We start from the raw sequence: 22,968 nt of genomic DNA on the forward strand, positions 1-22,968 counted from the left end.
TTTGTCACTTTTTCTCCTTTTTTTTAGTTTTCTTTCTTTTCAGTTTTTCCTTCTATTTTCCCCTCCTGTTATTTATTTCCCTCTTTTTCTCTTTCTCCCTTTTTTCCTTCATTTTATTTATTATTTTCTTTCTATTTTTCCGTTGCCCCCCCCCCCCCCCCCCCCCCTTTTTTTTATTTTTGTGTCTTTATTTTTGTTTAATGGTGTTACTGTGTTTTATAACTATAACACTTTTCAGGTTACAGACTAGATTGTGGAACCTTAAACACACACGCACGCACACACACACACACACACACACACACACACAATTGTGATCATTCATCGGCGGTGAGGAAACGGCGGGGAGATTTACACCCTGCAGACTGGACGTTTATATTTATGGCTGTAACGCTCCATTTTTTTCTGTTTAGAGTAAATGCACAACGGGTGAAAGATGTGTGTATTCCTGTGATCCTCACACACACACACACACACACACACACACACACAATGTCTCTCTCATGGTTATGCTTTTGTTAAAAACTAATTTGTTAATCTGACAGTGTAATTGCTCCGGCGTCCAGGTACATATAAACCAGCATTCGAGTCGTGTTGGGGGAAAGAGGAAGTGGAGGTAGTGTGTGTGTGTGTGTGTGTGTGTGTGTGTGTGTGTGTGTTTGCGTTTGGCTGAATGAAGCCACTGAACAAGCCGTGTAAGGAAAGCTGATGTCTGAATGTGAGCACACATGAGCGGCGCGCGTGCCAGCGCTGTGGTAAATCCCACGCTAATCGGGAAGTGGGAATTTTCCGGAAGACGGTGAAGAGGGAGCTTGGAGCGAGCTCGGGGAAGTGCAGTGAATCTCGAGACGTGCCGCAGACGGCTCTGTGCGTAGACAGACCCGATGGATGAGAAAGCAGTTTGTTAGAATTGTCTCAGAAGCTGATTTCTGAGGAACATAGCCAAGGAGGAGAGAAAGAGAAGGAGAGATAATAAAAGGGAAATATCAACCGCACTACTTAGGGGTATTTAGCAGTGACGTGTCTCTGTCGGGATTTTTTTCGTTTACAATAAAACAAGCTAATCTCCTTCACAGAATACAGTAGCGTTGTGCAATTCCGATATAATCTGCAATGCTCAGCTTTACAGCGGCTTCATAAACTGATTAAAAACATTTTTTTAAAAAAGCTTTAAAAAACAAACAAACACCTGATGCACGTTCTTTGTTCTTCATTTTCTAGAAGCAGAGTTTAAAAAAAAAAACTTTGCTGTATTTTTTTTTAAGTTAATTAAGAGAAGGTACGCCGCCAAGACACCCGAATGCACCTGATCTCGTAATTCCGACTTCCCGACTCGTAAATACGAACTTCCCAGGAGGACTTGAACGCACAGGAAACTAGCATGCTAACTCTAGTGTTCTAACATAGAGTACTAATCTATCATACTAACCTAGAATGCTAACCTTTTGTACTACCCTACCATGCTAACCTATCATTATAACCTAGAACGCTAACCTAGAATGCTAACCTATCGTACTAACCTATAGTACTAACCTAGAACGCTAACCTAGAATGCTAACCTATGATACTAACCTAGAATGCTAACCTATAGTACTAACCTAGAACGCTAACCTAGAATGCTAACCTATCATACTAACCTAGAGTGCTAACCTAGAATGCTAACCCATCATACTAACCTAGAATGCTAACCTATCGTACTAACCTAGAGTGCTAACCTAGAATGCTAACATAGAGTGCTAACCTATAATGCTAACCCATCATACTAACCTAGAATGCCAACCTATAGTGCTAACCTAGAACGCTAACCTAGAATGCTAACCCATCATACTAACCTAGAACGCTAACCTAGAATGCTAACCCATCATACTAACCTAGAATGCCAACCTATCATACTAACCTAGAATGCCAACCTATCATACTAACCTAGAATGCTAACCCATCATACTAACCTAGAATGCTAACCCATCATACTAACCTAGAATGCTAACCCATCATACTAACCTAGAATGCTAACCTAGAATGTTAATCTATCATACTAACTTATCGAGCATTGGAAGAATTTATTACATGTTGAATTGTAATTGTACGTAGTAACTATTAGTAAATATTTAGATTTTCATCACTTGTGCTCTTTTATTTATTTTTTTATTAGTTCTGCTTGAGTAATGGACCAGGCTGCAATTCTCGAGCATAGCGCTGTCGATCAAACATGCCTGTTAGAATATTAGGCCACACCCACCAGACCATTCCGAATCAGACCCGAGATTATCCGGTGTTTTTCCAGGCGGATATATTTTCACTTCTTACTGATTTCGTTCCTCCGTGTTGTCCACGGTGCTACCGAATCCTGGATTCTGATTGGTCAGAAGGTGTTGATGAGTGTAATATAACAGTAGCTCTGACTGTAGCGCAGCTCGTTCTCATACTACAGTAATGACATGTAGGGGCATATAATCCACTCGTTAATGGTGACGGTGACGCCGCCTCACCCCTCCACCCCTCTACCCTGCTGTTGATTATTTTCCTGTAACGTCACACCTCCTCGGGTGTTTTATTCCTCCCAAAACCTCCTGATTGGCATACGGTCATGTCCGTAGCAGGAGCCGGTGTAATTCCTGACGCCGATGTCATTTCATTTTTGTACTGCGTCCATGTTTCAATCGAAGAAAATCTTATTTCTGTTATAATCAGACCTTGTTTTTGTTTTTTTTAAAATTTATTTTATTTTTATTTCCCCCTCCTGAGGTGCGGAGGACTCGTTTCTTCACTATGGCGCACTTTCTCCACCTCAGGAAAATGCTGGAAAATCCCCCTCTTCCTGATTAGCATATTTACCGTTTAAATCAATCTGAACTATTCTGCGTGCTCCGTGTAACGAGCGCGCTGCCTTTCCAGCTGAAAAACACCCGCGCTGCGTTTCGGCTTCTCCGGCAGCTGGTTATAATCTTCTGATTATTCAGCGACCTCCTTAAATTGCCTCGTTTTTTTTTTTTTTTTTTTTTTTTTTTTTAATTGCTAAAAGAAATTTTAAGATGCGTTTTCCGGAGTTGAAGTAAGACATGCAGCTGCTCGGCGTTTGAATAACGCCGGCGCCGCGTCCGACGAAGCCGAGCGGCGACGCGACGCGATGCGACGCGAGCGCTAATAAATATTACTCTGGGCCGAATTTTTCTGCATCTGGTTCTAATCTGCATATTTCTGACTGTGCCTGTGTTTGAGTGAGAACGCAGCACATTTTAAACACGAACACACACACATATATATATTTATACACACACACACACATATATATATATATATACCCAATTCAAAGGAATTCCACACGAGAGGCATGTTATTTACACACAACACGAAATCCATGTCACACACAACCTCTGATCGATCTCTAGTTTTAATGGTTATAATGGGAGTTGTATTGGTTTGAATGGAAACTGTAATGGTCCCTGTGGGTCTCTACTGGTCATTTGTTGCCTTCTCTTGGTGGTGTTATGTCTAGTGGGTACCATTAAGGACCGGTTTATTTATCCTTTATATATCCTTTATTTATAGCAGTAATGGTTTTAATAGTTCGCTGGCGGTTTGTAATGGTATTTGTAGTGGAAACCATTAGCATTTCTGTGATGGTTTTTATTGGGGTTTTTTTTTTTTTTTTTTTTTTTTTAATCAGCAGATTATTATTGTTTTAATACTGTACGTCATCACAGCTATCAGATCTAACGTTTAACCTTTTCGCTATCTTTAGCTAAGATCGACGACATTACGGTCGATTATTTATGATTTATGATTTATTTCCCGAGTCGGCAAAGCCGTTAATGACCAGCACGAAGTCTCCGTGGCTTTTTATTATTTTTTTTTTATTTTTATTTTTTTTAGAAGGTTTAAGAACAATATTTTAAATAAATGGGAAGGGTGGTTCGGTAGATTGGTGGTAAGTTTGTTTCCCAGTGCATCATGGGACTTTAAGGAGACTTGTAGCGGTGTACTTTCCCACACTCTCGTGTCACGTCATCGTAAACCATCAGATTTCTTTATATTGTAAAACTTGGACTGCTTGTCTTTTTCTGTCTGTTCATTCTGGAACGAACACACACACACACACACACACACACACACACACACACACAGAAAGAGAGAGACGTGCATGTGGTACGTATTAGGAAGCTGGTAGCGATTTCACTGCTGCTAACTGCGAACTCTCCGGGGGAAACGTAATTACAGGAAGAGCGTTCTAAATATCATCGCAAGGGCGCACTTTTCCACCTCCACTCGCTCCCCTCGATGCCTCCTTCCCCAAACGTCCGGGAGCCCAAAACGCCCTTAGGTGATGCGGAGAGAGAGAGAGGGAGAGGGAGAGGTCAAAAGCCACGGGTATTGAGTGGACTATAAAGTGCGCACTACGAAGATCGCATTTCATGTTTTTGTCAATGCAAATCTTTTTAAAAAAAAAAAAAAAAAAAAGCCTTCAGGTGACACAATCAGAGAGGAAGAGTGCAAAGGACCAAAGGTTAAAGGTCGCGGTGTTGAGTGTCCTACACTACTGCAAGCGTGCACTACAAAGGAAAGGAAGCAGGATCGTCACATTTCTGTAGTTTCTCCAGATTGGGAACACAGCCGTCTGTAAATATTTACAGATGATTATTTCTGTGGTGTGCAGTCAGGTGAGAGAGAGAGAGAGAGAGAGAGAGAGAGAGAGAGAGAGAACAGAAAACAAATAAATTGAAAAAAATGTACAAATTTTTGTTAGTTTTTTAGTTGTGTTTTTATCTGTATGTTTTCATGCCAAAAAAATGTAAAGGCAGACAGAAGAGGAGGAAAAAACACAACAACCCAGAAAAGCAGAAGAGAGAAAGAAGGACTAGAAAAGGAGAGAACAGTTGGGGGAGGAGAGAAAAGAACTGAAGAGGGAAAATAGAAAAGGAGAAAAGATGAGACACCGTGAGAGAGAGAATAAAGGAAAATGTTTTTATTTTATTTTATTTTTTTAGAAAATGAAAATGAGTAGATAAATAAAGGAAAGACTTTTTTTTCTTTTTCTTGAAGGAAGCTGAGACGAGAAACAAAATTAGAAGAAGGGAAAGCAAAGGCAAAAGACAATGAAAAATGTGAGAAAAGAAAGAAAAATACAGATAATACCTGGTTTCTGTTCCCTTAAACGTCCCCCCCCTTTTTTTTTTTTGCTTTAAGAGAAGCAAAGAGAAAAGGTAGAATAAAAATAAAGAAAGTAGCGAAAATGAAAGGAGGAAAATTTTAAAAAGAAGACAAAGGATGAGAGGAATTTTTTCTTTCTTTTTCCTGAAAAGAAGCAAAAGTTTGTTTTTGTTGTTTTTTTTTTTGTCAAAAAATGTGAGAGAGAGAGAGAGAGAGAGGGGGGGGGGGAGACTAAACGAAGAGAAGGAGAAAGGATAGAAAATGAGAAAAGACGAGTGAGCGGAAGTAAAGTGTGAAGAGGGAGAAGCTGGTTTAGGTTTTACACACACACACACACACACACACACACACACACACACACACACAGAGTGCAGCGCTGAGAAAAACAGACGATTAATCCGTCATGAAATCTGCGCTTTGTTTCAAAATTCCGATATTATCATTAAAAATGATCAAATTCCTGATCACATTTTCTTCCTAGTTTCATTTTTCTCTCCGTTTTTATCCGATTCTTCGCCGTTCAGCACTTACAGCGTTCCTCGCCCCGAGACCGAACATCTCACTTCATCTGAATGTTTATTCTGTCTATTAACCACGTCCCGTCCCGTCCCGTCCCACTGCTCGCTTATAAAAGACCAGTTTAACAAACAAATATAATAACGATCACAATCAGACTTTTCATTAGATACGTATTTGATCAGATATCAGAGAAAACAACCAATCCATTCGATCCGATCTTGTAACAGATGGGAAAGATTGGATTTGACTTTTTATTATTATTAAAATAAAAAATGTTCTCACACAAACTTAATTTGCATTTTTTTGTTAGGTTTATATATATATACACACACACACACATTTATTTATTTATTTATGTTTGGTGTATATATAAGTGATTTGTGTGAAAGATGTGGGGGTTTTTTTAGCTGTGTGTGTGTATATTTTATTTATATATATATATATATATATATATATATATATATATATATATATATATATATATATATATATATATATATATATATAATATGACATTATGACAGACTATTTTTTGCAACTCAGTATTTAAATCTGATTCTGGATTATTTTTGCATAAATATAAACGACAAAATGTTCATTTTTTTCACTGAAAGGAAACTGAAACGTTTACAGAAGTGTAGTTATTAATAAAGATTCTTTTATTATTATTATTATTATTATTATTTTTAGAAAGTTATATTAATGCTTTGGGCTTTTTTTTTTTTTTAAATAGCTCAATATTAAATATTTAAAATTGTAAAATGATTTATCCTTTAATACAAAGAATTTATTTATCCTTTAACACAAAGAAGCCGTAGGGAAAAAACGATTTATTATTTAAAGGCGACAGCCGAACAAAACTCGTCGACTTGTAGTTATTAGTATAAAGAAAAAGTACAAGGTAATAGATTAAGTATTGAAAAGTGATTGGAATAGATATACGAATATATGAAAATATGAATATTGTTGTTGTTGTTGTTGTGTTTGCGCAGCTCCGGGGGACGACGTGCTGAAGGGGCAGCAGCTCAGGAAAGACACGGCGAGGAATCAGAGCACCGAGAACGAGAGCTTGACCGACGGAGACGACGACACGATCTCGTCTCTGGAGGAGAAAGAGTTGGACAGTCTCACAGGTAACTAACACACACACACACACACACACAGCGCAAACAAACACACTCACACTCACAGTTTCCCTCTTCATGTCTGGTTTTAAAAAGCATGTCATGTCGTTGCTGGATTTGGGACACAGCCCTGATCAGCGTATGATCAGAAATCCTGTATAACAAGGGATCAGTTCTGCTCCCTCCTTCCCTTCCTCCCTCCCTCTTTCCTTCCCTTCCTCCCTCCTTCCTTCCTTCCTTCCCTCACTCACTCATTATCCTGGATTTCTGATCGGAGCGTCCCAAATCGAAGAATTTATGAAGTGTGTGTGTGGGAGGGAAAACCCTTTATAACTTCTTTTATTTTAACATTCCCTCCCTCGTTACACGAGAGCAACCGTGTCCCAAATCACAGGCCGGTCCACAAAGAGGACGTGTCCTAAAATACTCTGGATTGGTTTGGCAGGTTATAGTAGCGTTATAGATTCATCGGAAAGGGTCGTGTCCCAAATCAAATGACGAGGGGGGAATGAATGAATATATCCCATACCTCCAAATGATGATAGGGTAATATATAGTGTAAGTGTAATGCTGTGATTTATTGCTCAGCTAACCTGTTAAAAGAAGGTCTAAGCACGAGAGGAATCGGAGCTGCAGCGTCTCAAACCAGAAACTGCAGAGCTCGAGGATACAGGGGTTTTTCCCTTCAGTAATGATTTTACAAATGATTACAAATTCCCTTTTCGCTCATTATTCTAGTCTGAGTGGCCTGATTGTAAACAAGACGAGCGGATTGATTGTTTTTTTGTTTTTTTTTTAAAAAAAAGATCCATCAGTGTTCTCTATTTTTACAGATAAAAATGTTTCTTTTTTTAAATGCAGCTATAAATATTAAAGTGTGTGTGTGTGTGTGTTTGTACAACAGTTAGGCATAGGAAATACACAAGTCAAAGAATGAAAAATGTATATTATTTATATTAATGTAATGTATATTATAATGTGTGTTAGGATTGTAACGTGTGTGTAGTTATAATGAGTGTGTGTTAGGATTGTAACGAGTGTGTAGTTATAGTGAGTGTGTGTTAGGATTGTAACGAGTGTGTAGTTATAATGAGTGTGTGTTAGGATTGTAACGAGTGTGTAGTTATAACGAGTGTGTGTTAGGATTGTAACGAGTGTGTAGTTATAATGAGTGTGTGTTAGGATTGTAAGGAGTGTGTAGTTATAATGAGTGTGTGTTAGGATTGTAACGAGTGTGTAGTTATAACGAGTGTGTGTTAGGATTGTAACGAGTGTGTAGTTATAACGAGTGTGTGTTAGGATTGTAACGAGTGTGTAGTTATAACGAGTGTGTGTTAGGATTGTAACGAGTGTGTAGTTATAATGAGTGTGTGTTAGGATTGTAATGAGTGTGTAGTTATAATGAGTGTGTGTTAGGATTGTAACGAGTGTGTAGTTATAATGAGTGTGTGTTAGGATTGTAACGAGTGTGTAGTTATAATGAGTGTGTGTTAGGATTGTAACGAGTGTGTAGTTATAATGAGTGTGTATTAGGATTGTAACGAGTGTGTAGTTATAATGAGTGTGTGTTAGGATTGTAACGAGTGTGTAGTTATAATGAGTGTGTGTTAGGACTGTAACGAGTGTGTAGTTATAATGAGTGTGTGTTAGGACTGAGATGAGTGTGCGACGATTATAACGAGCCTGTGTTAGGATTGACACACACACACACACACAGACTAACAACAAACACACCTCTCAATGGAATGAAACACACATGGTACATTAACATCTGTGTATGTGTTTGAGGTGTGCATCTCTCTCTTTCTCTCTCTCTCTCTCTCTCTCTCCCCCGTCTTTGTTTATCTTTCTGTCTGTCCTAACACACACTCATCACAATCCTAACACACACTTACTGAATCCTGTCAGCACAGAGAAACACCGACAAATAGAAACACAGAGAAACCCCAACACAGAGAAACCCCAACACAGAGAAACCCCAACACAGAGAAACACAGAGAAACCCCAACACAGAGAAACACAGAGAAACCTCAACACAGAGAAACACAGAGAAACCTCAACACAGAGAAACACCAACACAGAGAAACCACACAGAGAAACCCCAACACAGAGAAACCTCAACAGAGAGAAACACAGAAACCCCAACACAGAGAAACCCCAACACAGAGAAACACAGAGAAACCCCAACACAGAGAAACACAGAGAAACCTCAACACAGAGAAACACAGAGAAACCTCAACACAGAGAAACACCAACACAGAGAAACCACACAGAGAAACCCCAACACAGAGAAACCTCAACAGAGAGAAACACAGAAACCCCAACACAGAGAAACCCCAACACAGAGAAACCTCAACAGAGAGAAACACAGAAACACCAACACAGAGAAACCCCAACACAGAGAAACACATAGAAACCCCAACACATAGAAACACAGAGAAACCCCAACACATAGAAACACAGAGAAACCCCAACACAGAGAAACACCAACACAGAGAAACACCAACACAGAGAAACACCAACACAGAGAAACACCAACACAGAGAAACCCAGAAAGACCAACACAGAGAAACACCAACACAGAGAAACACCAACACAGAGAAACACCAACACAGAGAAACACATAGAAACACCGACGCAGAGAAACACCAACATCAAGAAATAACCAACACAAAGAAACATCAACAATTAGAAGCAACACTTGGAAGCCTCAGAAAAAAAACCCCATTGTTTGGTTTGTTGTCGGAAATGCCATGAATACATAACACAGAAATATATTTCTATACACATACTATATCTGAGTTCTCTCTCTCCATCTGTGTGTGTGTGTGTGTGTGTGTGTGTGTGTCTAGGCACGGTGTCTTTCAGCACGGTAGCCGAGCTGGTCTCTCCCGCACTCGTCATGAAAGGAACTCTGTCCATCACGGCTAATGAGCTTTACTTCGAGGTGGATGAAGATGAGGCGAACTTCAAGAGCATCGACCCCAAGGTGAGACACTCTCTCTCTCTCTATCTCTCTCTCTCTCTCTCTCTCACACACACACACACACACACACACACGAAAATATCTGCAGAAAGTACAGTGCTACTTACGCGGATGGAAATAAAAAGGAGGACGTGCAGTGTGTGATGATAAAGTGTGTGTGTGGTTGGATTTTGCATGGTGTGTGTGTAGCCAGCGCTGCTGATTGGTCTGTTTTTATAAAGCCTGCCATGACATCATCACTTGGAATTCACTTTTCCGAACATTCCGACGGTGGGAAATTGAGATTTGGGTCACTCGGTTGTAGCGCACGTCCTGCTCACCAGCACGAGATACAGTGTGGATGGAGTGCAGCAGATACGAGGCCGTCTTCTTTAAATAGATATAGAGCTGTGTGGGTGAATGCGCTCGGGGTTGTACACTCACATACACACAGTAATAATAATAATAATAATCTTATTACATATTTATTACAAGCACAGTTTCCCATAATCTCACACACACACACACACACACACACACACACAGCTTTACTTTTTTCATCTCTCTTCAAATATAATTATTATTATTATTTTTTTTTATCACCAGTGATATCTGTAATTATCATTTTAAATTATTTTTTTTTTTAAATAAATAAAGTGTTAATTCATTTGTAGTCGTCTCTAAGCGGACAGTTTCTTATTTTAAAAAATAATAATTTTTATTGAAATATTATTTCAGAATGAATTAATTTACCTCCGTCTTGGTCTAAAAATCATTCTAACCACGATAAATAAATTCATAAATAAATGTAATCTTCTTTTTTTTTTTCTTTTTCTTTTTTTTTTTTTTTGTCCTTGTGTTGAGGCGTTTGAAAAGTTTTATTATTATTAAGTTATATATTATTTATCTTTGGTGTATTTTTAAACTATATGTATTAGGATTAAAGCACAGCCGCTGCTTCATGAGGGCGTATTTGTTCAGGTTATTCGCCTAAAAACAAAGTTATTCGTATAAAAATATTTATAAAATTTGTCGTTCGATGTAATATCTACATGAAGAATTTCCTGGAACGTCGGCGTGCGCGTTAACGTGTATAGATCACTAGGACACGTGAATACGTGAATATTCAATTACAGACGATTTTTAAACACGGATTAAATATGTTTTTCATTACTAGTTACTTAGTAATATTATTATTATTATTATTATTATTATTATTAGCTGTAATACATGCAGCATGATTCAATTTATTTACACCAATATATAATATTAAATCTAATTTTAGATAATGAATTAGATGGATAACACCATCACAAATTATTATTATTATTATTATTATTATTATTATTAACATACAACAACAAATGCTAAGTTTTAATATCATTTTTATTAACATTTAAATTTTTCGACACATAAACTGGAAAACCTGGCACGCTACATTTATTTTTCCTCTTTTTTTTTTTTAAACATTAACGCAATGAAAGATATTGTGCATGGTAAATTAAATAAAAACAATATTACTTTGTGGGAGGGGGGAGGGAAAAAAAAGAAAGAAAAAAGATTTAAGCAGACGTTACGACGTTTTAAAAAAAAAAAAAAAAAGTACCTTCACGTTTATTTATTTATTTTTCTCCTCTCAAAATGTCTGGGCTGAAGCGTTTCTCTCCGCTCGACTCCACAAGTTAAGTCCACTTTCAGTGATCGTAAAAGTCCGGAGTGTTCCGTGTCCATGGAGGAGGTTCTCTTTACAGATCTTCACCGTTGGGTTTTTTTTTAATCATCATTATTATTATCATCATTATTATTATTATTATTATTATACAGTTTTATCCGAGGATGAAGAGTAAGACGCAACGGTGAAATGTACGTTTGTGATTGATTTCTTCTCGCTGCTGGAAGATGTCCTGGTCGTGGGGAAAGTAAAGTCTTTGTGAAACTGTAAAACATGCCTCGTTATTAGATGGGAAAGTCTCCTCGGGTTTAGTTTTTCCTCGTCTCGTCTCGTCTCGTCTCGTCTCGTTCCCGTTGCTGTAGGACGCTTCGCTTCGTCTCCACCTCTGTGTGTTTTTTTTTTTTATTTTATTTTTTTTATTGTTTTTTTTACACTTTAAGGTTTTTCCAGCTTGGTGCAGATTTCTCCTTGTTTTTTATTTTTCATCCAGAGTTTGTTCAGGCTCTCAGAGTTGCTCATGAGCCCCACCCCCCCCCCCGTTTGTATCTTTGTAAATTGTTCGAGTTTGGTGACTCTGCGTGTCTCTTGTTTATTCGGGTCGGTCCTGGTTCTTGTCACCGCTCTGAATTTCTCCAGGTCTTGTTTGTTGGTTGAGTTTGTCCAGGCGTGGTTGCAGAGCTCTTCTTTTTTTTTGTGTGTGTGTGTGTGTGTCTCGCCGTTCTCAGAGTCTTTTGTTTCGAGTTAATTGAGTTCATTTATTTTTTAGAGCTCAGAGTTTGTCCAGGCTCTTAGCGTTGGTCAGGATCTCCCTCGCGAGTCTCCAGGTCTGCTTGGCGGCCGCCTCGAGGGCTGACGTCGCTTTGCCCTGAAATAAATCGAGGTTGGGGAGGAAGTAGTGAGGACACCGGCGGCACTGCAGACAGGAGACGAGCTGCAGCAGGACGCCGTTGATGCGATCGCCGAGGCTCGCCTCGTCCCAGTCGCTCTCGCGCGGGTGCTTCTCGCACTCGTACAGCAGCAGCGTCTTCATGTGGTAGCCGTTGAGCGGCTGGCCCGGCAGCTCCAAGTGCCTGTCGCGGAGCGTTTTTAAAATCGACAGGCACTTCTTCCTGCAGCCGGACATCAGCAGCCGGTTTTCTGCCTCTGCGAACTGCAGGACCCAGGCGTCGCTCTCGGCCGAGCTTTGCTTCCCCGCTAACGTGTAGCATTCTTTCGAGAGCAGATTAAATCCTTCGGCTTTGACCTCGGCGACCCGGTTCGGTCCGGGCCACGGGATGTGCGGTGGAGGCCACTGAGCGGCACTGCGTGGCCAGATCCCGGTGCACTTAAAGGCCGGAGTGATCTGCACCACGTAGCGCTCTCGAATCCGCAGCTTCACCTCGCTCGTGTCGGCCACCATCTTGACCGAGTCGCGGTAGCTGCACTTGTCCACCGCCTGCGCCACCAGAGTTTGGAATCTCGATCGAATCTTTCGCGCGGACAGATACCCCGAGGCGGTTATGAACTCGACCCAGAGCGACATGCTGCGCTTACGGCCGTCACTGAGCTTCAGGACAGCGCAGCCCGGCAACGAGCCATCGTCCACGAAATTAAAGACGCCCATCTGGTTGAGGTACAGCACGACCTCGAACTCATGAGGCGAGATTACCTCGAGGCCCTCGTAGCGCGCGTCGATCTCGCTCAGAGAGCTGATGAAGCGTGGCTCCTGTACCTCTACCTCCTTCAGGACGTCCGATACGACCTTACACACCTCACGGATCGTCTTGGCGATGGCCGCCTTGCGCGTCTGGCATCGCTCGTTGTAGTATTTGTTGAGCTGGTAGACCAGCTTCGCCTGGGCAGCGATCATGTTGGGGCAGAGGTCCGGGCCGAACACCGGAGGAGGATCGCAGTACACCGACGGATCCAACGCTTTAACCGGGCAGATCCCAAAGGTGCCAAAAATTTTTGGGGGGAGTATCAATAAAATAAAAAAAAAGAAAAAAAGAAAGAAAGAAAGAAAAAGCTCGAATGAACCACTTGGGTGTCAGACCGGAAAAAATTGGGTGAAAATAAAAAGTGTGTGCACCTAGTCTGTGTGTGTGTGTGTGTGTGTGTGTGTGTGTGTGTGTGTGTGTGTGTATGTTTGTGTAGGTGTAGCAGAGGCCAAAAAACTTTGAAGCAAAAAATAAAAATGCAGAAGTTTTTGCACCTGTGGTGTGCGAAGGAGGTCAGCGCCCTTCAGGAGAGATGCAGTGTGGTAAAGTGTTCCTGCTGCTCCACAAACCAAATAAAGAAGCAGAAGAAGCCTCAGAGGATCTCAGCGTGTCAGTGTGTCATCTCTGCACGAGTGTGCGTTCACGCGTGCGCGTGCGTGTGTGTGTGTGTGTGCGTGTCCCCTCCGTCTCCTCCGTTCTGCAGGAATGCCGTACCTCATGAATGGCCTTTTAGCTGAAGCCTCAAAACCCGGACAGAAATCGAGGGCCGGACCTGAACATCCTGCCAATCAGAGGCGCCGCAGTATCCCTCTGACCAATCCGGACGCAGTATGAGAGGTGGGGCGGGGAGAAGAGGGGGATCCATCCGACTCCGCCCTTCAACCCCCCCCTCGCCCCCCTCCTCCCACCACTTCTACGGCGTTCTAAAGTCTCCTGGTCCTGAGCGCGAGCGCAGACCGAGCAGGAGGAGCGCGTGAGGTGGAACTCGTGTTGTTGTTGTTTTTTTCCCCCTCCTCTTTAAAAGAATAAAGCCGTAGCGTTGTTGTGTTCCGTGCCGCGCGCACGCGCCGGGCTTCTGTTCCGAGTTGCGTCATCACGGAACTTATTTAAATTGTTTATTTATTTATTTATTTATTTATTTCCAAAATAAAGTTCTCCTTAAATAGTGATTAGGTGGGTATTTTTTTTTGAATAATAATAATTATTATTATTATAGAAATGTATGCGGAAATACCTTTACAGCGCGTTAACTTTATTTATTTAATGTATTTAATTTATTCAGATTTAACACGGAATTTTTTCTCGGCTTTATATTTAAACGCGCTGTCTGCTGTTTTAGTCGCTGGAGGTTTCCGTGTTGTTGTCTTTTTATTATTATTATTATTATTATTATTATTATTATTATTATTATTATTCACTCTTTTATCATTTACAAATTTTGCGACGTTTACGCTTTATTTAATTTTTCATTTTTGATTTTTGCGTGTTTGTAGGATTTATTTATCTAGAAGCTCGCGCGCGTCTGGTCTCGCTCTCGAGTCTCTTCGTGCTTTTAAAGCTTTAAAGCTGATTTGTTCATATGAGCTTCATGTTGCAGCCTGATGTTCACACACTCGATACACACACGGCATGTATTTTAATAAATGTTCATAGGTAATTAATAAACGCAGGAATGAGTGTTGCTTAGTGCGACTTCTTCAGCTCGGGTCTGGAGGTCGTTGGGTTTGTTTTTTTTTGATTGTTTGTTTTTTCTTAAAAAAAGAAAAAGCTGAATAAAGGATAGAATGAAGTTGCTTGTATTCAGATATTTATATTTAATTAGATTTAATTGAATTTGTTTTGATATGAGTATTCATTTAATATGAATTAATGTGAATGAATGAATATGAATTCCAGTGAAGTAATCACCACGCGCACAGCGTTCAGAAAGATTGACGGTTTTTTTTTTTTTTTGTCTTTTGTTTTTTTTTTCCGTTGAGTTTTAAGAAATAAATTCCAATCCATCCACAATTCCTCTTTTTCTAGAATTCCCGCTGTGTGTGTAACAGACTCAACACACTCACACACTTATCTCATTACAGATTGCTCATTATAACCCCGTGGTACAGGAATGTCATTAATATCATTAGGATGATGAATAAATCTCCCGCTGTTTGTTTTTGATAGATTTGAAATGCCTTATTAATAAATAAAGCGTAATAAATAATAAAACACGCTATCCGCAGGCGCGCGCATTACCACGTTAACCGTGCACCCTTCATAACTTAGGTGAAGTCTTCTTAAGCCAGGTGTGTGTGTGAGAGAGAGAGAGTGTGTGTGTTTGATCTGCGGCCTGACTTTCTCGGGCTCGGTGTGCATGGGTTTATTTGTTTTTTTAAAGAAGAAAAATAATAATAAACTACTTTTTTTTCTGTAACCCTGTTGATCCAGTTACAAGAATGGAAGAAAAAAAACCTCATCACGTAAATTAAATAAACATTAATTTCACTGGGGAAAAAAAAGAAATCAAAATGCACTTTATTGTTTAAATGCGTTTTAAGAGTTTGTTCGGATTACCAAAAAAACCCAAAACAGTTAGGTAAAAATCTTCTCGTGCATGTCATGAGTTTATCAGCGGTTATATCAGAATCACACGCATTTTATTAATATATTATCTAATAATAATAATCATCATCATTAGAAATTATTATTATTTCTTCCCGTTAATTAGACGTGTATGTCCAGTATGCTTCTAGTCTCTTTTTCTTTTTTTCCCCCTCCTTTTTTAAACAAACAAAAAAAAGGCTATTTATCCTGCGCGCGCTGTCTTTAAACCCTCAAAAGCCTTCACGCGCACAGAACTCGTGAGCAAGTCACTTTTTCACGCGCAAAATAGACTGACATTATTATTATTTTTTAAATTATTATTATTATTATGCGCGTATACTGTGACGTAGCCTGTTAAATGCCTGGGCATCATCAGCGTTAAATAGAGCGTCCTCGCGCTTTCCGAATCGCTCCATATAAGGAAGCCACGAACAGGCGCGCGCGCGAGTTTAAATGAAACTCTCCGTGGTGTTTTTGTGTGCGCGCGTGTGCGCTCCCCTTGTTTCGCGCATGCGCACCCCTTGTTTCGCGCATGCGCATCCTTACTTCGGGACGTCCCTGAGGCGATCTGCTGAGGGTCCACAGATTAAACGGCGTTCCTGTTACACGCTTTGCTAGCGTATTAGCCTCGTTATGGCGGGAATTTCCGTCTTAGCTGTATGGTTTTCTAACTGTGATTTAAAACAGTGTTTTCACACACACACACAAATGAATTGTAAAAATTCTCGTAAGAAATGTAAACCCAGCCCGGCGACAGGGGACGCTACGGTTAAGTCCTTAAATGTTCCTCTCAGACGTCATCTCTATTTTAGATAGCGCTAAGAACAAACTCCGAAGCTAGCTAGCAGTTTGTCTGTTTTGTCTCTTTTGAAACCTCCCTCTGTTCATACCTCATTTTGAGATTCTTTCCGAGAGCTCGCTATTTCTGTTTCGTTAACGCACTCCCCTGAATCTGCAGGATCTTCTACACCACCTCACACCACGCTAGCTTCGCTGCTGTTCAGATCACCTGGAGGTGTGATTCTGACCCCTCGGAAACTATTGGCTGTGAAATCGGGGTCTTTACGTTTCCCCGATGTGATTCGTCGTTTCAGAAGGAAAATACATCGACGCGCGTCACGGCGGCCATCTTAACGGTCCGTCTGTTACTCGGAGTGTCTCGGTTCACCTGCTTATACTACGCACTTAAAGTGTGCGCTCTTTTTGTGAAGAAAACGTACATGCATTTGAGCGTGTAGCAAGAGTGTGTGAGTACTGGGACGTACTACCACGTCACGTAACGGAAGAGAACGTTGTTGCATAGTTACACACGTCTCGGGCACCGTTCAGGACGGATAGGAGGCGAGTTGGGTTTACCCAGAATGCACTGCTGTGCTCTGACACAGTGTTTGTTCAGTTACAGTGTCAGATGTTATTCCTGTCAATCTTTGAGAGAGAGAGAGAGAGTGTGTGTGTGTGTGTGTGTGTGTGTGTGTGTACTAAAATGAAAATGGTTCAATAAATCAAATGTTGAGTTCATTACTACGCTGTTAAGGACCGTCTGATCTGTGTGATTTGTGATCTCGGTCTGTCGCTCTGTATCCAAATCTGTCTCTCTCTTTCTTTCCGTTCCTCTCTTCATCCTCCTGTCTGTCTCTCCTTTCTGCCTGTCTCTCTTTCTTTTTTACTTTCTTTGTCTTTTCTCTCTCTCTCTCTCTCTGCCTCTCTTTCTTTCTGTCTGTCTCTCCTTTCTGTCTCCTCTTTTCTCTCTCTCTCTCTGCCTCTCTTTCTTTCTGTCTGTCTCTCCTTTCTGTCTCCTCTTTTCTCTCTCTCTCTCTGCCTCTCTTTCTTTCTGTCTGTCTCTCCTTTCTGTCTCCTCTTTTCTCTCTCTCTCTCTGCCTCTCTTTCTTTCTGTCTGTCTCTCCTTTCTGTCTCCTCTTTTCTCTCTCTCTCTGCCTCTCTTTCTTTCTGTCTCTCCTTCTTTCTGTCTTTCTTCTCTTCTCTCTTCTCTCTCTGCCTCTCTTTCTGTCTGTCTCTCCTTCTTTCTGTCTTTTCTCTCTTCTCTCTCTCTGCCTCTCTTTCTGTCTGTCTCTCCTTCTTTGTCTTTTCTCTCTTCTCTCTCTCTGCTTCTCTTTCTGTCTGTCTCTCCTTCTTTCTGTCTTTCCTCTCTTCTCTCTGTCTCTCTCTCTGCCTCTCTTTCTTTCTGTCTGTCTCTCCTTCTTTCTGTCTTTCCTCTCTTCTCTCTCTCTGCCTCTCTTTCTTTCTGTCTGTCTCTCCTTCTTTCTGTCTTTCCTCTCTTCTCTCTCTCTGCCTCTCTTTCTTTCTGTCTGTCTCTCCTTCTTTCTGTCTTTTCTCTCTTCTCTCTCTGCCTCTCTCTCTCTCCCTCTCTGTCTCTCTCTTTCTTTCTGCCTATCTCCTTCTTTGTCTCTCTCTCTCCTTCTGAATGTCTGCATCTCCTTCTTTCTGTCGTTCTTTCTTTGTCTTTATTTCTCTCATCTCTTTGTCTGTTTCTCTTTCTTTCTGTGCCCCTCTCCTTTCATTTTATCGTCCTTCAAGACTATTAATGTGGTATATAATTAGTACTCTACAATTTTTACATTTATTTTAAATTCCCATGCTGATTATTATTATTATTATTATTATTATTATTATTATTATTATTATTATATTTGATGTTGGAATTTTAACGTGAACTATGATTCTAGCCTTTTCAGTGTTTTGTTTTCGTTTTATTTTTGTCCAGTGAACTCTTGCTCAGAGAGAGGAGAGTGAGACCATGTTCTATTTCACGCACCTGAACCGAAGGAAAGACGCTCCTCGGCTTTGAGACGTATATTTGCCCGTTTTTCTCTTTCTGTTTCTTTCCGTTTCTCTTTGTGCGTGTCGTGTCTTCCAGTTTCCCAGTGTACAAAGATTAAACTCTAAAGTCCAGTACATGAGTTGGGGAAAAAAGAGAAACCCCACCACGAGGCAGCAGATCTAAAGAGAAAACACGGTTAAGTCTCTGAATAAATAACGAGACGCCCGCCGAGGTGTTGGGGTTCCTTTCTAAATGTAAATCTGACAGTTATATTATTTAAATAGTCATTATTTTTTTAGTGTGTGTGAAGGGCTGAGTAAACACACTCCGGAGTGCGCACTTCACACTCAGGGTCCTTAACGCTGTTGAAGATTCTTTTTTTACTTTTTTTTAAAAAAAACGTTTTTCTTTTTTTAAACAAAGCCGAGAGCCAGAGCTAATGCGGGGTCTTTTGCTTTTTTTTTCTTTTTTTTCCAGGAGCTTTAGAGGCTTTTCCGCATTGAATAGTGTGTGTGTGTGTGTGTGTGTGTGTGTGTGTGTGTAGCACAAAGATGCTCCTCTTTGATCTGACAACTCAACTCTGATCCTCTTGACGGCACTGCATAGTGTCCGATAAGCCTCTCTCTTTCTCTCTCTCACTCTCTCTGTCACACACACACACACACACACACACATATTACCCGTTCTCTCTCTCCTACTCTAACATGATTTCCAGATCGTCTGGCCGCTCCACTGATGCGCATTGTCTGGCAGTAGCTTGTTATCTTTCCTTTATCTTCGTTCACGTCCCAAATCAACTCGTAGTCTAGTAGATCAAGTGTAGGGCTCGTCATGATTAGTGAAAATGAGCCGAAATATGGGTTTGTGTTTTTTTTTTTTTTTTTTTAGTGGATGATGAACCTGAACATAAAAGCTATGAGTTATGAAAGAGAGAGAGAGAGAGAGAGAGAGAGCGCAACAGACAGACAGCAGGAAAAAACCTGTAACAGTTTTCTTTTCTCCCCGTGTCAACTCATATTAATGTTCTCACACTACACACTTCCAGGTGACAGGGTGAGAGAGAGAGAGAGAGAGAGAGAGAGAGAGGGAGAGAGGGAGGAATAAGGAGACTGCGACCAAAAGACATACAAAGTGAGAGAAACACTGAGAGAGATATTGACAGAGACAAGTAAGGAGAGAGAGAGACACGGCGAAAAGTAAGGAGAGAGAGAGAGAGAGAGACAGCGAAGAGTAAGGAGAGAGAGAGAGAGCAAAAAGTAAGGAGAGAGAGACAGCGAGAGAGACATACTGAGTGAGAGAGAGAGACGGCAAAAAGTGAGAGAGAGAGACATACTGAGAGAGAGATGGCGAAATGTAAGTAGAGAGAGAGAGACAGCGAAAAGTAAGGAGAGAGAGAGACAGCGAAAAGTAAGGAGAGAGAGAGACAGCGAAAAGTAAGGAGAGAGAGACAGCGAGAGAGACATACTGAGTGAGAGAGAGAGACGGCAAAAAGTGAGAGAGAGACATACTGAGAGAGAGATGGCGAAATGTAAGGAGAGAGAGAGACAGCGAAAAGTAAGGACAGAGAGAGTGAAAAGTAAGGGGAGAGAGAGAGTGAAAAGTAAGGGGAGAGGGAGAGACAGCGAAAAGTAAGAAGAGATGGACAGCAAAATGTAAGGAGAGAGAGACAGTGAAAAGTAAGGAGAGAGAGAGAGAGAGCGAAAAGTAAGGAGAGAGAGACATACTGAGAGAGAGCCGGCAAAAAGTGAGAGAGACGTACTGAGAGAGAGACACATGGAGAAAGACAGTGGAAGAGAGACATGCTTTTAGTGTGTACTGGAAACTTGAGAGGGTTTTACACACACACACACACACACACACACACACACACACACACACACACACACACCCCAGCTGTGCAGACCCTGAAGAAATCAAACCGCTGCTGCTAATTGCTTGACAGATTTTTCCACGGATCTGTTGAGGTCATAGAGCAGATGGGATTTTACCCAGAATGCCCTGTGGCACCCGTTCTGTCTCACTCCCTGTCTCATGGCCTGTCTTGCTGCAGTACAGATTGGTGCCATCATCATCAGAGCCATATTGAGTTCCAGCATCAAAGCTTTTACACTAAATAGCAGTCTATTAATCACACACATAAAGACATTAAGGGTGGAACTGGATCACACACCCACACACACACACACACACACACACACACACACACACACACATTATCATGTCACTGCTGTACTGAAATTAAACAACCACCCAAATAATATCAGCTCATTGGTGGTCGCGGTCCTGTGAGGATTGGTGTAGAGGGGTGCCAATACTTTGTGTAGCACAACAGATGGACTGCAGTCGATAAGTGTACAGCTATAACGTGGCCCGTGTGACGATGGAGGTATGGAGAGATTGTTGATTGAGATGGTTGAACAGACAGATAGATAAATAGACTGATAGAGAGAGCGATAGATAGCAGTGAATTAGGAACAGTTAGGATTTAGGAATTAGGAACCAAGCCCCACCCACTTTTCTTTGCTCCGCCCTGACTTCATAACTGGTGCTCATTCTCTTATTACAGTCAGCGCATTTGGCAGAAGCCGTTATCCAGAGCAACTTACATTTATCTCGTTTATACAGCTGAGCAGTTCAGGGTTAAGGGCCTTACTCGAGGGCCCAACTGCGGCAGCTCGGTGGTGCTGGGATCTGAACTCACGACCTTCTGATCGGTGGTCCAACATCACCACGGCGTTAAACACGAATGACTCCCAGATGATTCGTTTATCATGTTGCTGCTATTCTTACTCCAATTCTAAAGTCCCGTGCTCAACACTGACCCCCAGCAGTGCAGGGCCTGTCTCACGGCCTGTCTCACGGCCTGTCTCACGGCCTGTCTCACGGCCTGTCTCACGGCCTGTCTCACTCCCATGATATGACGTGTAGTGGTTCGGCAGTGCAAGTGCAGCCACTTCTATAACCTGACACACCTTAACCACTCCGGGAAAAACGAGACGAGAGAAAAGGCTTGTTAGTGCACCGAGGGGTAGAGCCCCACACACACACACACACACACACACACACACACACAGAATTTCCGAGTGAATGACCTCCGACTGTGGGTGCCTCTCCGTGTGTCAGTCAGCTATTGACTTTCCACTTACAACTCTCTGTGTGTGTGTGTGTGTGTGTGTGTGTGTTTAGACTCTAATGGAGATTTAGCAGCTATGATGTCATCAATATGGTCATATTTATTCCCTGTAATGTCTTATGATACCAATGACTGAGGTAACATTTCTGCTATTTATGTTCATACTTAACTCCTCTCTCCCTCTGTCTCGCTCTCTCTCTCTCCCCCTCTATCTCTTCCCCCCCTCTCTCCCCAGACCGTGTCGTTTGAGTGTCTAAATACTATTTACCTGCTTAAAGACTTGCTCTAAAGCGCTCTTCTGCTGCCGCTGTCACCTTTGAATCCTCCCTAAACCCCTAGAAGGATTTTCCCTTTAGCCTTTAAAAACTTCCCTGACCCCCCCCGGGCAGTTTCGGAGAGACGGGGCGCCACAGTGTCACCCCTCTTCACCCTCTCGCGTCTAAATCCAATTAGGAGCAGGACAATGGGGGGATTATGGAAGGGGCGGGGGGATTATGGAGTGTGTGTGTGGGGGGGGGTTTGGCATTTTTCAGAGCGAGTATGCATGGTGCTGCTGTATAGCGACCACGGTAGTGTCATTAAATAATACGGCGTGTTTACTGCTCATGATGTTCAGTTCCTACATTTTTTATCGATTATTCACTTGTATCTCGTTCACTTCACGGACCATGTGATGTCAAACCCCGCCCTGCACCCGTAGGCGTGGTCTGTTGTATTTTATCCAGTCGAATGTATATTTTCTGAAATGACCACGTTTTAAAAATAAATAAATAAAAAAAAAATTTTTTTTAAATCGACAGGCCACGCCCACAAGTGACATCACAGGCTCGTATGCTAGTATAAACACTTACAAGCTTTGCGTTTTGAATCTTAATTTTTTTTTTTTTTAGATCAGTTTAAAAATTCCAAGAACTATGATATGACTATCGTAGATAAATCAGCGTTAACGTGGTAACCATGCAACACGGTCTCTAAGCAACAGCTTAACTACGCTGGACAGTTTATACCGAGTGTGAAAACAAGAGAAGAGAAGAAAGACATTAGAATGTTTGCTAACATTTGGCTTAGCTAGCATCTTTTACACCTCAGGCAAATGTTTTGGCTAGAAAACACACTTATGTTTTACACACACACACACACACACACACACACTCTCTCTCTCTCCTGCTCTCTCTCTCTCTCTCTCTCTCTCTGTTTAGTGTTTATCTCTCCATATTTGTCTCTCTAATCACTTCCTCCTTCTTCACCTGTCAGGGGTCGAGGCTAACTGAGGATTAGCTGAAAGTGTTGTGTTTAAAATCCGTCTTTTTGAAGCTTTAGGAAAGACAATAAGGGTTAAGTACGG

The 22,968-nt window shown here is 41.3% G+C and overlaps 2 protein-coding genes across 5 annotated transcripts in view; one reads left to right on the top strand and one right to left on the bottom strand.

Annotated features, from left to right (window-relative positions):
* The window catches only part of lrba (LPS responsive beige-like anchor protein), a 213,160-nt gene that overhangs the window by 116,857 nt on the left and 73,335 nt on the right, over positions 1–22,968 (top strand). For all 4 annotated transcript variants that reach the window (XM_053677668.1, XM_053677669.1, XM_053677671.1 and 1 more), the window contains 2 exons: positions 6,660–6,800; positions 9,644–9,780. In XM_053677668.1, the coding sequence (XP_053533643.1) occupies positions 6,660–6,800; positions 9,644–9,780 (278 nt within the window). The remainder of the gene's footprint in view (positions 1–6,659; positions 6,801–9,643; positions 9,781–22,968) is intronic.
* Positions 11,821–13,512, bottom strand: mab21l2 (mab-21-like 2). The gene has a single exon (XM_017461088.3). The coding sequence runs from the start codon at positions 13,275–13,277 to the stop codon at positions 12,198–12,200; it is 1,080 nt and encodes a 359-aa protein (XP_017316577.1). The 5' UTR covers positions 13,278–13,512; the 3' UTR covers positions 11,821–12,197.

This window comes from Ictalurus punctatus, chromosome 29 (genome assembly GCF_001660625.3).
Source record: "Ictalurus punctatus breed USDA103 chromosome 29, Coco_2.0, whole genome shotgun sequence".
Lineage (NCBI taxonomy): Eukaryota > Metazoa > Chordata > Actinopteri > Siluriformes > Ictaluridae > Ictalurus > Ictalurus punctatus.